Here is a 15,182-nt window from a genome sequence, read left to right on the forward strand (position 1 = left end):
CTTATCTTGTTATTAATTACTAAGACTAGTGTCTCACGTAGTTCCCGTTCGTTCTGGTGGGAATACGTGGACAAAATATAGCCTTCTAACCTGCCCGCATAATTTCCATTCCCTTAGAAATACGAGGGAAAATCATAGCTCGTTGTAATGTTACTTTCAATTGATGAAAGTATTATTAAAATCGGTTTGGACGTGAAAGCGTGACATAAACAAACTTAAATTTGCATGTGTTTAATTTAAATGTGTATTAGTTTAAACCAGCGAACGCCCACATTTCTATCCAGGATAAAATTGAGGCCATATTCCTTTGGTAATGTAGTTTTCCATTTGTGAAAGCATACATTTACGATTCGGTACAAGCGAGTATGTAAAAGCGTAACATAATAAAAAAGAAATCCACCCCTACACATTCTCGTCGAGGAGGTACTGTGGTCCGTAGACAGAGTAACTCCGTCCGTCCGATTATGAATTTGTATTCTGTATACGCTGTCACTGTCATGATTGTGTCATAGTAAGTTGCATTGCATATGTGTCAATGTCATAATTATTTGACAAATTGCTAACGGGAAACTGAATATTTTTTTTGCTTCCAAAGCTTTGATTTTTGAATGTTATCGGATTCTGTTTAGCATTATTTGTAGAATCATGTTAATGTAGTGATTTAATATGACATTAAAAACAGTTTATGAATGAGTGACACCGGTAGCGACACCGAGGCGACCGAGCACACTGCACTCATGGATGGCCACATAGCTGAAGCGCGTCCCGATCGGGATGTAGCTGAGCGAATTGCGAGAAAACGCAAAACAAAGCCCGACACGCAACGGAACTATGGTGTAGGTGGACACTTTACGATACATGTTAGAATGTAGTCATCTATGACTAATCTTATCATACACTTTTTTTCATATGTATCACAGTAACATATCACTTAACTGTGAGTGCCACTAATTTAGCACTTACAATAACACCAATATTAATCGTAAGATTAATTCATTTATATTCAGTTAATCAATTGTATTTGCTACTAGTCTCTTTATTCTATTGTAAAAATCAAGTGTTTAAACTGTACTATTACTAGACTAACTATAAAATAAGATATCAGTCTAACATACTCACTATAAAAGTACATTAAAAGTGGTTACCCCAACCTTCAAAACTTTGAATTTTTGTGTGACTTCATCCGAAGTCTCTGATGGTGTATTTATGCCACTGTTTACTATGAAATACTTTAATAATTTAAGAGCGTGGAGCCATCAGAAGCAATGTCAAGTGCAGTGGGCAGCTCAGGTCAAGCCCCTCCGGATCCTCCGACGGAGACACAAATAGAAGAGCTGGAGCTCAAATATGGAGCCAGACATGTAATAAAACTCTTTGTGCCTGTGACTTTGTGTATGATTGTTGTAGTCGCCACCATCTCTTCAATCAGCTTCTACTCTGTCAAAGATGTATATTTGTAAGTATTTTATTGACTATTATGTATTTCAACCCATTAACTCGTGTGAAGTTTGTTGTAAGTGATTTGGTAATCAAAAATCTATTCTAATATTATAAATAGGTAAAGTTTGTGTGTTTGCGAGGTTGTAAGGGTATAACTTCTGGATCTAATAGACCAATTTTAAAAATTCTTTTACCAATTGAAAGTCACTTTATTTATTAGTGTCATAGGTTATACTTATATATTATCCTAGTATTCCTGAAGTATTTTATCAGCTATACTACAGCCTTTCTTGATGAGTACTGTTTATCAACAAACAAATTAAAAATGAGGGTATAAATCACTAATCATACCTAATAATAATAATAATTAAATTTTCTTGAATTAATGAAAATAAATTTGATTAATAAGCTTAGAACAATTAGACATGTTTAATATATTTTATATAAAATTTTTAAACAAACCATTCATAATTTAAAATAAATAACTTATGAAATTACATGCATTTTCTACCTTCATTTCTAATTTATTTGTTGGTAAACAGTACTCGTCAAGAAAGGCTGTAATATAGTTATAAATATGCTAGAAACAGGTCAAAAGTAAACTCTATTTCTATATACTGGTAGTGCAAAATGCCTGTTGGGATAGCTCCACCTTACACCTTAGTCCAAAATGCCTGTTGGCCTTTTCCACTTATTGTGTTGCCTTTTTGATAGAATGAACAGTGAGGATGATATAGATATACCACTTTTTAGTCCTGAATGGAAATATAGATCTGGATCTTATTAGATTGAAAGTTAGATTACCACATATTCTTTTTATACCCATGTTACCACATGAACAGAATCCACTTGGGTAAAACTTAGCACAGCTAACTTATAATAGTAGTTAATAGTTTTGTGTGAATTTCAGAGCCTATACCCCATTTCACGAGGAAAGTCCATATGCGGTAACCAAAGTATGGAATGCCCTGGCCAACTCGTTGATCTTGCTGTGTGTGATTGCCCTCATGACAATATTGCTCATAGTGTTGTACAAGAAGAGATGTTACAAAGTGATACACGGATGGCTCATCCTGTCTTCGCTGATGTTGTTGTTCCTGTTCTCATACTTGTATATAGAGTGAGTACAATTTTTTATTATATTTATAATTTATGGACCAAGCAGATGGCCCAAGTGATGGGAAGTGGAAAACCATCACCTTTAAACAGAGCAATTTGCAAGACATGTAAGGACATCCTACAATTGCACAGTGCTGCATTGTGTCCATCAATCGGACAGTTGAAACAGATGTCCTATTAGATATCTGTAATTACACTACCAGCTATGCTCTTCAGACTGGAACACAGCAACGCTGCTTGGCGGTAGTACTTTCCCATTCAAGCTCTGGCAAAAAGCTCTTCTACTAATACAAATTATTCTTGTTTATTTTTTTTAAATTTGCTTTGCACAGTATAAGATGATGTTAGGACGCTAGCCAAAAGATACAAAAACGAGTCTTTATTCACCCTAATATCTTGGTAAATAAACTATCAGAGGTAGCTGAAATGTAAACATACTGTACATTTGAAAACAGGACACACTGAATGTTGACTCCTAATGAGGATCAACCTCCACATGACAACACTTTCAACACATTTGTGTATAATCCTAGATCACAGATTGGGCTTACAAGAAAATATTTAAAAAAAAAAAAATTTTCTTTAACATTACATTTGTACCTTTCAGAGAGGCTCTAAGAGCGTATAACATACCTATGGATTACATAACACTATTTTTTGTGATGTGGAACTTTGGTGTGATGGGCATGATAGTCATCCACTGGAAGGGCCCCCTGCTCCTTCAACAGGCCTACCTGATATTCATTGCCGCTTTGATGGCACTAGTGTTCATTAAGTATCTGCCAGAGTGGACCACTTGGGCTGTGCTGGCTGTAATTTCTATATGGGGTAAATACTTTCATTTATATGAATAATTGAATATAGTAAATGCCAAACTTCAAGTCTGCTCTGAAGTTGTTAAACTATTTATGTATAATAGCCCTGGTAGGATGCTTTTTGTACACAGTGCAACCTTACCTTCAGAGTGGACCAGAAGTTTCATTTATTTTGTACTCTAGAAGTACGTAGTAGTTAATATAAATTCATTGACAAAATTAGATGTGGATGACAAAAGTTGCTGATATTAATTGGATATTCGCAAAGAGTAAAAAATGTTTTGTGTAAAACCATTAGATCATGTTAATTAACATATTAATGTAATTACAGTCACCTACTACTAGTACATTTGAGATTATTATATATGTTACACTATTGCATTAAAACCAAAATTGAAGTTGTAGAAGCATCAAATGAAAAAAAATCAGACAACCAAAATGACTTTTCCTTACAGTTATTTGGTGTTAAGTGTAAAAGTGAAGTGTGTCAGTAATTTAAGGCTAAAAATTTTACTGCATTATATTATTCCTATAATGTATTATTGTTAAATATTTTAGATTTGATAGCAGTTCTCACACCAAAAGGGCCACTGAGAATATTAGTGGAAACAGCTCAAGAGAGAAATGAACCAATATTTCCTGCATTAATATACTCATGTAAGTGAAGTTATAGGTTTTTTAGTTTTTTTATGCAATGTCTGTTAAGAATAATACAACTATAAAGTCGATATCTCCCTAAACAATATAACAAGTTTTGTATAACAATATTCAGGGCAAAAGAATTCCTTGTTGATGTTTAAAATTTTCTGCCCAGGGAAAGTTACTGGGCATTGAAATGGCACAGAAAGGTTATAATATTAGCCCAAATATAATAGTATAGTCCAAAAAATTAAGTCTGCTCTTATTATGTGTTAATTTACAAAAAAAAAAAAATACTGAAAGATTTAACAAGCAGCGCAGTGAAGTTTGGTATAAAGTTATATAACTATTACTATGAAGAGATGAAGTTAGAGGGGGTGTACTGACACAAATTTTGTTTTTTTTTTACCAATAGAAAGCCATGTTATTTGTGAGCGTCATAGGTATTATTGCCGTAATCCAACGAAGACCTACGCGATCGACACCGCAGGACGTCTGCTAGTACTATACATATACATTACAAAGTATACAGAACACTTGCTGTCTTTCCTGCATGGCTATTCTCTAACAATGTTTTGTATAACTCAAGTTTCGAATTCACTGCTATCTTTCTCACTCTAAAGTATCGTTTTAAACAGAGACAGATAGAGGTGAATTTGAAAATATCGTTGCAGAATAGCCTAGCTGTACTCTTTATGCGGGATGTAATTCATGTTTGAGAATGTGGCATTGTGTCGACAGCGACGGTGATGTACTGCGTGGTGGCGGCGGGCGCTGGCGACGGCGAAGGTGAGCCGCCGCCGCGGGAGCTTCGGCCCCTCAACCCGCGCGACGCCGGTCCGTGCACTAACTCACCTAGCTCGCTAGTCTCACTGATACTAATGCAGTTACTCCTGTGTATAAAGCTCAGACCAATTATAGAAGGACCTGTATTGCACTCATAGTTACGAACAAAATTGTCTGTCATTTTCTGAGGAAAACGAGCTTAGATTTGGTCTTTATCTTATACTAAACTAGAAGTTTTTGCCTGTTTTTTACACAATTCAATTACACAAAAAGGTATTTTTACTGAGCTCTGTAACCGACGAACACGATTACAACTATTTAACATCGATTCTATAGAGGCAGTTTTTATAATCGCATTAGATCGTTGATCATATACTTTGACAGAAAAGTAGCGTCTGGCGAGGCAGGTCCTATACAATAATTGGTCTGAGGAATAAAGAGTGTACACCCGGGCGGGGTTTTAAAATAAAAACGGCTAAAAAATCTATTTAAAATATTGGAATGGTCAAGGGAACAGAGCTTGTATTTTATTTCTATTGCTTACCACTCATATTAAAAAAATATTATTGTGCAGATTTGGCTTTTAATGTTATTAGCATCGATCGTAGATCGTTAGATGGGCCCGAAGCGTCGCGGAATTGTCATTGGTTTCGCAAATACTTACGAATTAAAAGTAACAACTTTCGCATTACTCGTGTTGCGGCTTGTGTTTTTACACTTCCAAAATGATCACGAAGGTATAATTATGGGGCTAAACAAGAAAATAACAGTAAAATATTCTTTTAAGTCACAGCATGCGCTTGTTGCATACTAAGATGTGCGTGCACGTCTTTGAGTAATGACATAACATTGTGCGTTCTTTAATATGGGGGGGCCCATCTAACTATTTATATAGATGGCTATTAGTGTACATAATATGAGGGTATATGAGTGGATTACTAAATCGCGTGTCAAATCGAAATCTTCATCTGTGCCCAATAGGAGGATCACGAGCACCGCGAGCGACTGCGGCGCGTACGAGCGACGGCGAGGGTGGCTTCGACGCGGCGTGGCAGGCCCGCGCGGGCGGGGGCGCGGCCCCGCGACGCCTGCGCGTGGAGGGCGACGGCTCCGCGCCCGCGCACTACGTCACGCGCGTCGAGCGCCCGCAGCCGCCGCAGGAGCTGGAGGAGGAGAGTGAGTGAACAGTGAGACGCGACCCCACCCGTCCCCTAAAAGGCCTACCGACCCCAAAAGACCCCCGACCTCAAAAATCCCCCCACCCCAAAAGGCCCAAACCCAAAAGACCCCCTAACCCCAAGATATCCTCTAACCCAAAAGGCCCCCAGACCCCAAAAGGCCCCCTCGATCCTTGGAACGAAGTTCCTTTTGATGAATGTTCGAAGATTTGATGGGATAGGATGGGTTGGGATGGGATGCGATAGTGATATTGATAACAATATGTATAGCGATAGCCTATAGCGATTGCGATAGCTGTAGCGAACTTCGTTCCATCCGGGTATTCCTGGGCACCTCTCAAGTTTTTATTTATTATATTATTGATTTACTTATTTCATGGCGAATAAAATTTGTATTTTTTAATTATAACGGCATATAGTACGTTCGAGTTTTTAAAAATTAATCACCTCTTTTCATAGGTCCTCATAAAGTCAAATGTTAATACTATTTATATGATTTCTTTTTTTTTTCAGAGGGTGTCAAGCTTGGTTTAGGAGACTTCATTTTCTACAGCGTGCTCGTCGGTAAAGCGAGTTCGTACGGAGACTGGAACACCACACTTGCCTGTTTCGTTGCGATACTTATTGTGAGTATTGCTGTTATTTTAGTATTTAGTTCGAAAAACGACAGACGATTTTGTTGGTGAGTTTAAGTGTAATTTAAGTCTAATAGAAGATAATTGGTCTGAGTTAACAACACATATGCGGCTCACTGTTGAGCTGACCAAATGCTGATTGGCAGACTTCACACAAATAAAGAATTTACAAAAATCTCAGGTATGCTGGTTTCCTCACGATGTTTCTTCACCGTGACATTTAATTCCTTAAAATGCACTTAGCTGAAAAGTTGGAGTTGCATGCCCCGGACCACATTCGAACCTACACTCTCCGGATCAAAATCAAAGGTCTTATCCACTGGGCTATCACGTCACAACCTCAGACCAATTATAGTATAGGGCCTGCCTCGCTAAACGTTACTTTTCTGTCAAAGTATATGATCAACGATCTAATGCGATTATAAAAACTGTCTCTATAGAATCGATGTTAAATAGTTGTAATCGTATTCGTCGGTTAAAGAGCTCCGTAAAAATACCTTTTTGTGCAATTGAATTGTGTAAAAAACGGGCAAAAACTTCTAATTTAGTATAAGATATATACCAAATCTAAGCTCGTTTTCCTCAGAAAATGACAGACAATTTTGTTCGTGACTATGAGTGTGATACAGGTCCTTCTATAATTGGTCTGAGCGTCACAACATAACATATCGTGGGCTGATAACGATTGATTGTGTGTGCGCAGGGTCTGTGCCTCACGCTGCTGCTGCTCGCCATCTTCAAAAAGGCGCTCCCCGCGCTGCCCATCTCTATCACGTTCGGGCTCATCTTCTACTTCGCCACGCGCTGGGTCGTCAAGCCCTTCGCCGATGCGCTCTCCGCCGACCAGGTGTTCATTTAGTATCGCCCAACACCCAACGCCCGACATTACCGTGCTAGCTGCGTTTTTAGCTAGAATATGACACAAGTGGGCTTAATACGCACTACGGTTAAACGCGCGCGTTCAAACGTACATCTGAAAACGCATAAAAAAGCAAAAAAGTGCACGAATTAGCTACATCTTTTAGTAACTGGTTAAAAACAATAATTGGGTAAGTTTTTATCGCCGTGCGCCGTTTTTGTCTCCCATAGTAATAGTATGAAGGCACACTCACGGTTAACCCCATAAGTTTTTTTTTATTCACTATTCAGTTTTGGCTAATGGAGTATAGAAATTAGTACGATTAGTTATTTAATACAGTACAACTAGTAAAATGATATGATAATAATAACGTAATAACGAGGCTGGTACTAGTATTTACACTTTACAGCATAAATTAATTTATCAAAGTCCCAATTGATATTTGGCAGCAATTAAAAGTCATCGTAATGATGTGATGCGTCATTGTACATTTTGCTGACACCTACATAACCTCATTAGTACCACAAACGAAGACTACCGCTCAAACAAGAATTAATTACTTAACCCGCATGCGGTTCTTCCGCCATGCGTGCGCCTAGTACTCTAAATATGGAATACAAAAGACATGCATTTACAAACCACGTTAAAAACTTAGCAAGTCACGTTTTAAAGTCAAAGTAAAATCGTTCACTAAAAATTTCAGTAATGCCTATTATCTAAAAAGCTAGTTTTCTTTGCGTTTTCAGATCTAAGATAAAATTAAACGCGCGCGTTTAGCCGCATTGCGTGTTAACCCTTACTCTGTCGCATTTAGACAATAGAAGACATAAAAGATGAAAGTTAAAAATCCTTGCTAATATTGTTATTTAATAGAATAAAATAAATAAAAATATGCATAGCAGCTAAGCTCAGTCAAACACAGATTATGTAAATCCTGAGTTTCAGCTACCTTATAAATAATAGTAAAAATAATAATTTATTTATGACAAAGCAAATTTATAGACAGTTACTTAAAGTCTGTGGCATATTGTAAGAATTTTCTGTCAGATAATTTCTAACATCCGGCAAAAGGTATTGCTTTACATTGATCTCCTATTAAAAAGTGGATGCACAATCAGCGACCAAAAAACGTCCAAACTCAATGAGTGCCAAACACAACTTATTGGCACTCAATTCAAGTAGTCGCATTTGCAAATTCAACCTTAAACTTGAATTAGGTTAAGGTCCTAAACTTATTAATCGAATTTATTTTCATTGATTTAAGAACAAATTAATTATAATTATTATTAGATGTGAATCTAATCTTTAGTTTGTTTGTTGATAAACAAACACATCAAACATGGCTGTAGTATTGATACCTATGTGGGATTTTATAAATTTACTGAAAGATTTTATATAAATTTTATTATAATTATAATATGCAGCCGGCTTTAATTATAATAAATATAAATAAAATAGTAAAAAACTTAGTTAGCTTACATTGACCCGCTTTCCACTAGAACGCAGCTTCGCAAAGTCGGTGGAATGCCTACCTTAGGATATCCTTATAAACCTTTCCGTATCTCTGTAGCTTTAAGTTTTGGACTGATTCGTGTTACGGCACTGCGTTGTATAAATCTTGTAAATATTAAGATGATCACTCACCGGGGCGTTCGCTTGTAACGTAACAGCATAAGTTAAGTTTTTTTTTTAATGTCTATGAAACTTTATTTAACTCTATTGCGTTAGTTGTGTTTACCATCAGGCGTGTTTGCAGCTAAGCGCTTGCTTATAAAAAAATAAAAAAAAATCTTTACTCATTGACGGAAAAGTATCTGATGTTGTAATCCGTGTTCTAATAATACAGCATGCTAATAAGCTATATGCATTGGCGTATCTAGTATTACTTCCTGGGGTGGGCTTAGCTTTTTCAAAATCTTCATTATAGGTTTTTCTTTATTATAAGTTGTAATGGTTATTATTTGATACTTTAAATGATATTTTGTGTAAAATTATTAGTATTTCCGCGTCTATCATAGAATTTCAAATCGGTAGCCCAGTATCCTAGGGTGGGCACTGGACCATTCTTGGGTGGGCCCGGCCCACCCGCTATATACGCCTATGGCTATAATGAATAAAAACGTATATTTTTATTTGCACTGGAGTACACACTAGACAATGCACGAACTGATGTACAAGCGAATGTTTCCAGTGAGTGAACACCTTGTAAGTACGAATCGCATAGTCCACTAATAAGTTAGGCAAATGTACAGGGTCGAATATTTGTCCGTATGATGGGCCGTAGGTGTTTTTTAAGCAATATAAAGAAAGACTTGGTAAGCAATAAAAAACAATAGTTTTTTTTTTTAGTAAATCCAAGTTTTAACGGTAAAAATTAAATAAAGTTCAAATTGTTATAGACTTAACGTTCGAGTCCTAGAGGAGAGAGAGGTGCGTGTGTTAGTCAGTGAATATATAAAATTTGTTGATGTAAGAAGAAGCGTCTGGTTAGTCAATAATGGCTTTAAACATGAGGTACTGGGTCGGGCTTTAAAATTATATTTTTTTTTTAGAAATTCTTAATAGCAGTCCAGAGTCCGGGACTCGGAGAGCACTTTAAGTCGTCGATCCCGGTTGTTAACACTAAAATTTGATAGTAATTATTAAAGAGTTAAAAAACATTGTAAAGGTAGCACTCGGTTCTTGGCGACCGCGACACGCGAGTGCGAGCTGCAATGGCGACCCACTGCTCAGTATGCATTTATATACAGCACTAAACAAATCCCGGGACCGCATCGCGCGACTGGGATTCGTTTAGTGCTCCATATAAATTGGGTCGCGCGACTCGGTCGCGGTCGCCAAGAACCGAATGCAACGTTTAGTTCGCCTCGATTGTAGCAGCGTGGTGGGTCTAAAGGTAGCATTCCGATCTTGGCGACCGCGAGTTTATAAGGAGCAAAGGCGGTCGCGCGACGCGGTCTCGGGCTTTGTTTAGTGCTCCATATAAATTCATACTAAGCAGTGGGTCGCAAAGATTACAGTGTATTATTGGAAATAGATAGGCTACTCTAAGTTTTTTCGGAACGCCTGTGATAGCGCCATCTAGTAACTAGCTACGGTATTTTTAGTATAGTATCCATTATGTTATAAAAATACTACTGCATATTTTTTGTAAAGCAGAGATTTTCGATTTTGTAATAGTTGAAGAAACCAATTGAGAAAAACAAAAAGTTTTCCATTGTTACCCTCGGTCTCGAACTCAGGATTATTAGATCGTACCTTTGTTATGCACCACTAGACCAAATGATCATGTTGAACTTCGTTGAAATTAATGTACACTTACTGTCTATCTTTAATAATCCCTTTGCTTTAGAAATACAAACATTATTCTTCCTATTACGCGACAAAATTAAAAGGATAAATAATACTTTTTTTCGGTTTTTTTTCCGTACTTACACGGTTTAAATCTCTAAAAACATTATAATACATACACACAGTAATTTAATTTACTATCCTGGAATCTTAAATCTAGGATGTAGATGGCGCTGCTTCATAAACATTTCACGTTCTTATAAGTTCCCATGGCATGGTGGGTCGTGCGACCCGGTCGCAGTCGCAGGTCGCGATTGCCAAGATCGGAATGCTACCTTAAGTCTCGGAAGGGTCGCTTGGCCCGGTAATAAGCCATTCAAATAGGCTGATAACGCCTCCTCTCTCGTTCCCCTAGACCGTGCAGGCGAGGTGTATAGTATCGAGATTTTATATAGGTATGCAATATATTTCAAAAAAATAATCGCCTGCGGTCACCTACTACGTTTCCACCCTGTATTTATATCAGTAATATGAAATCTAAATACTTATTTGAAATATGAGATAATAATGTACTGTCGTATATAGTATGTATGTATTATCTATGATACTGTCGATATTTTGGTAAACGGTACCAAATTGATTCGACTGAAGACATCTTGCGTTCTACATAGGCACAGAGTCGAAGCGAAGCGACGCAACAAGTTTTTACATGACAGTAATATATACTGAAACAGCAATCCCAAGTTTTTGAGATTTACATGATAACGCAGTTCAGTTATTTTAAGAAATTAAATATCACGTGTCTCAAATGGTGAAAGAAAAACACCATTCCGCCGACTCTTAGCCTAAAATCTATCATTCTGAGAGACTCGTTCTCAACAGTGAGCCAGATATATTTTATGTTACAACACATGTTGCTACCCTTGGACTTTGCGCCAATGTGAACGGACGCTTCGTATACAAGTTACAAACTAAAAGATTTAATGTAGATATTATGTTATATGTATACGCGAGTTAGTAGTACGTAGTAAATTTGTAATGCAATAAAATTTAACACCAATAACGATAATATAAATTGTACAATGTACATACATAATGTGTAGATAGTACCCATCCGTTGTACATATTGTGCTGAAAATTAATCGAATGAGTCGTATCCAATGACGCGGCTTTATAACAGTTTTGACGAGACAACTGTATCTTTTAAATTATTTAATTTTTTTCATAATTCACTTTCGATAACCTAATGCTACATTTACATGCTTGGCAAGTGTCGACAAGCGTCGACAACCAGCGAGAAACAGGGTGTTTATATTAAAGCCATACTGAAGTTTACCAACAAACGAATTAGAAATGAAGGTAGAATCATTTCATAACTTTTTTATTTAAATTATGTATTGTTTTTTATAAAATGTTTTTCGAAATATAATGTTAAAAATTGTTCTAAGCTTATTAATCAAATATTTTTTATTAATTTCAGAACAAGTTAATTAAACAATTATTAGGTGTGATTTATTACTAGGGATTTATACCCTCATTTTTAATAATTTGTTTGTTGGTATATCTAAACAAACGTGTCGTCCAACTTACACAACCTTTATCAGACCAACTCCAAGTCTTTACTGGCGTTGGCTGGTGGACGTCTAAGCCTCGGCAAGCATGTAATTGTAGCATAATAATGGTAGGTCGCACAAGTCGAATATGACAATTGAAACTACTTATCTAATACCGCGGCGAACCAAAACGTATCAGTTTGTTTTAAATTTCTATTAATAGCCCGCCATTCTGCAATGGCGCAGCGTGGTGGGTTTAAGCTCCACGAAATATCACAATATTTCATAGTTGATTGATCTATTAATTCATATACTCTCGTCTAAACTACTCGTCGTCTCGTCTCGTCTCGTTATTAAGTTTATTATCACCTCAAAGAGGCTTTGGGTACCTACATAGATGATAATGATAAATTATTATTAATTTGAAAGATAGTAAATAGCTAGATGAAATTTACAAGTTTCTGTAACAATGTTGAAAATAAAAATATCAAATTTATAAAAATAATATTATTATGAGAGTAGGATTAAGAAATTGTAAAGTTTTCTACAGTGTAGAAATTACTTAAAGATATGGCTTGTATTTTTTTTAAGAATACCGCATGCTATGCGCTATTTATTTTGTATTTATTTGCTGTTTGTATAATACTATTATGAAATTACATTCCACTATCTGATTTGTTTTTGTTTGATGTACCTAATTATGACTATTTTCAGTATGTTTATTATAATAACTCGTCTATTAATATGTACAATGGTTTCCTTTATAATTTGCCTTATGTTTAAGATATTAAACTTACCATTAATATTTTGTGTTTTAATAAATGAATATTCAGGGATGTGTCTTGAATGATGTGAATGAACGAGTGAATGCAATCCACCCAAGCCAAGCCATCCATCTCACATCACACTAATATTATAAAGGCAAAAGTTTGTGTGTAAGTGTGTAAGTATGTTTGTTCCTCTTGTACGCTGCGGCTACTGATGCGATTTTGCTGAAACTTGGAATGGAAATATATTTTACTCTAGATTAACACATAGGCTACTTTTCATCCCGAAAAAATCGATGGTTCCCGCGGGATTTGTTAAAAACTAAATTGCACGCGGGCGTCCGCTAGTTTACTATAAATGCAAAGTCCGTCTGTAACCTTATAATAACTAACGGCCGTTTTCAATAACCTACCCAAGATTACGGATAGATAGCTATGAACGATTTTCAGTAACAGTCAAACTATCTTTACATAGTCAAACAATCTGTCAGTAGGTTACTGAAAAGCAATTATGAACGAAAAGATAGATTTTCTTAAGTTTAGTAAGCGAAATGGCCCGCAGATAGATAGGTTATTGGAAACCGTAAACCGAAAAACCGATTATGATGTATTGGGGTATTCATGTAGATGTAAACATGTAACTTTGAGCTTGGAGATGTCGCCATGTAGGCTTGTTTTTATCCCAGAAAATTCCATGGTTTCATGGGTTTGTATGTTCTCTCGAACGGAAGTTTATGGGCTAGGTTTAATATTATACAGGGTGCTATTATGGGAGTATTTCCCATAACTCTGGGGTTATAATTATTCTTTACCAAAAATTAACACTTTCATTACCGCTACGATTTTCACGATGTTTTCTCGGGAGCCGCCTACATTTTACGTTGGACTCGCTAGGTGAGTCGCCGGCGCTGCGATACGAATCATTCGACTCGCCACGCGAGTTCAGTGGCATTGCGTTAGGGTAAAAACTATGTTCTGTTATTTTTGTGGCCGTGACAGTGTACGTTACGTGTTTAAAGCAATTAACTAGTATATGGTGTAATTTAACAAAAAGAAAATGGCAAGAAACACTATAAATAAACGAAAAGGTAAGTTTGTTTCGTAATTTATGCAGTGGCTCTCAATCTTACAAATACTGATTATTGTTGATATCTTATATTGTTTTTATAAACAGATTTTCTTATTATATGTATAGATGTTTTGAGTAAAGTTACATTTTAATTACTTTCGAAATTTTCAGGCCACCACAAAACACAATAACATAGAACACAAGAATCTCAAAGTCCAGAAAACGTTTGCCAGGGGTTAAAACAGTAGGTACTCCAACAGGTCCAGTAATCGAAAGCCAAGTCACAATGATAGAAAACAAATATACGCGTGCGATAAGGAAAGGGTCGTGCTTAACACTAATCTATATATAAAGAAAGTCGGGTTTGTTACAACACTTCACTCGAGATTGACCAATGAGAGCTTGGCAAAAACAATGTTATCAGTGCTTTTATTGCTTACTAACCAGAGCGTTCATGTTAAAAAATACCGGTTCCTTTTGTTTTGCCGGCAATTTTTAACAATGCGAAGGGATCCTCTTTCAGTTGTAACTCTTAAAGTAATAGACCGAGAGTTGAGTTTGTGTTTTCTGCACCGTTCGTTTAACAAAAACGCAAGGACAGACTCAAAAACTTAGAAGTACCCATTTGGTGAACACCAAATTCGAGCCCCTACAAGGTGTCGAACACAATCCGCCGTTGTTTTACGAGTGAATGTGACTTTTGGTAAAATGAAAATAAAAGTATCTACCTTTTATATATTTCATTTATAAAAGTTTGAGAATCTATGTTAGTGAACTCGCCTAGCGAGTTCAAGGCATTGCAGAATAGTTTATTTTCTTTCGATTATAAACTGGGTCTGCACACCCGGCCCACCACGTTATTCATTAGATTAGTGTATATTTAGTCTTCAGTATTATTTTAAGCAGAAAATACACATGCATTTTGAAAAAAAATTGCAAAAACATTGAACTCGCGAGGCGAGTCTACGGCGCTGGAATAAAATTTACGTGGACTCTCCGGGCGAGTCGGTGGCACTGAACGTGTTAACTAA

General features: G+C 36.4%; 1 protein-coding gene and 1 long non-coding RNA gene across 3 annotated transcripts; both read left to right on the top strand.

Annotated features, from left to right (window-relative positions):
• Positions 1–528: 528 nt before the first annotated feature.
• On the top strand, positions 529–13,120 carry LOC112046421 (presenilin-1). 2 transcript variants are annotated; one of them, XM_024083033.2, is made up of 9 exons: positions 529–836; positions 1,245–1,456; positions 2,351–2,560; positions 3,167–3,387; positions 3,933–4,031; positions 4,755–4,802; positions 5,781–5,975; positions 6,491–6,603; positions 7,316–13,120. In XM_024083033.2, exons 1-9 carry the CDS (start codon positions 690–692, stop codon positions 7,469–7,471), a joined length of 1,401 nt encoding a protein of 466 aa, XP_023938801.1. In that variant the 5' UTR covers positions 529–689; the 3' UTR covers positions 7,472–13,120. The 2 variants fall into 2 exon arrangements, with proteins under 2 accessions (XP_023938801.1, XP_023938800.1); XM_024083032.2 differs by having other exon boundaries at positions 530–836; positions 4,755–4,850.
• A 779-nt stretch (positions 13,121–13,899) lies between these two features.
• On the top strand, positions 13,900–14,885 carry LOC128199264 (uncharacterized). Its single transcript, XR_008251915.1, has 2 exons — positions 13,900–14,170; positions 14,323–14,885. It is a non-coding gene; the product is annotated as an uncharacterized LOC128199264 (long non-coding RNA).
• Positions 14,886–15,182: the final 297 nt, after the last annotated feature.

This window comes from Bicyclus anynana, chromosome 21 (assembly GCF_947172395.1).
Source record: "Bicyclus anynana chromosome 21, ilBicAnyn1.1, whole genome shotgun sequence".
In the NCBI taxonomy this organism is placed as follows: domain Eukaryota; kingdom Metazoa; phylum Arthropoda; class Insecta; order Lepidoptera; family Nymphalidae; genus Bicyclus; species Bicyclus anynana.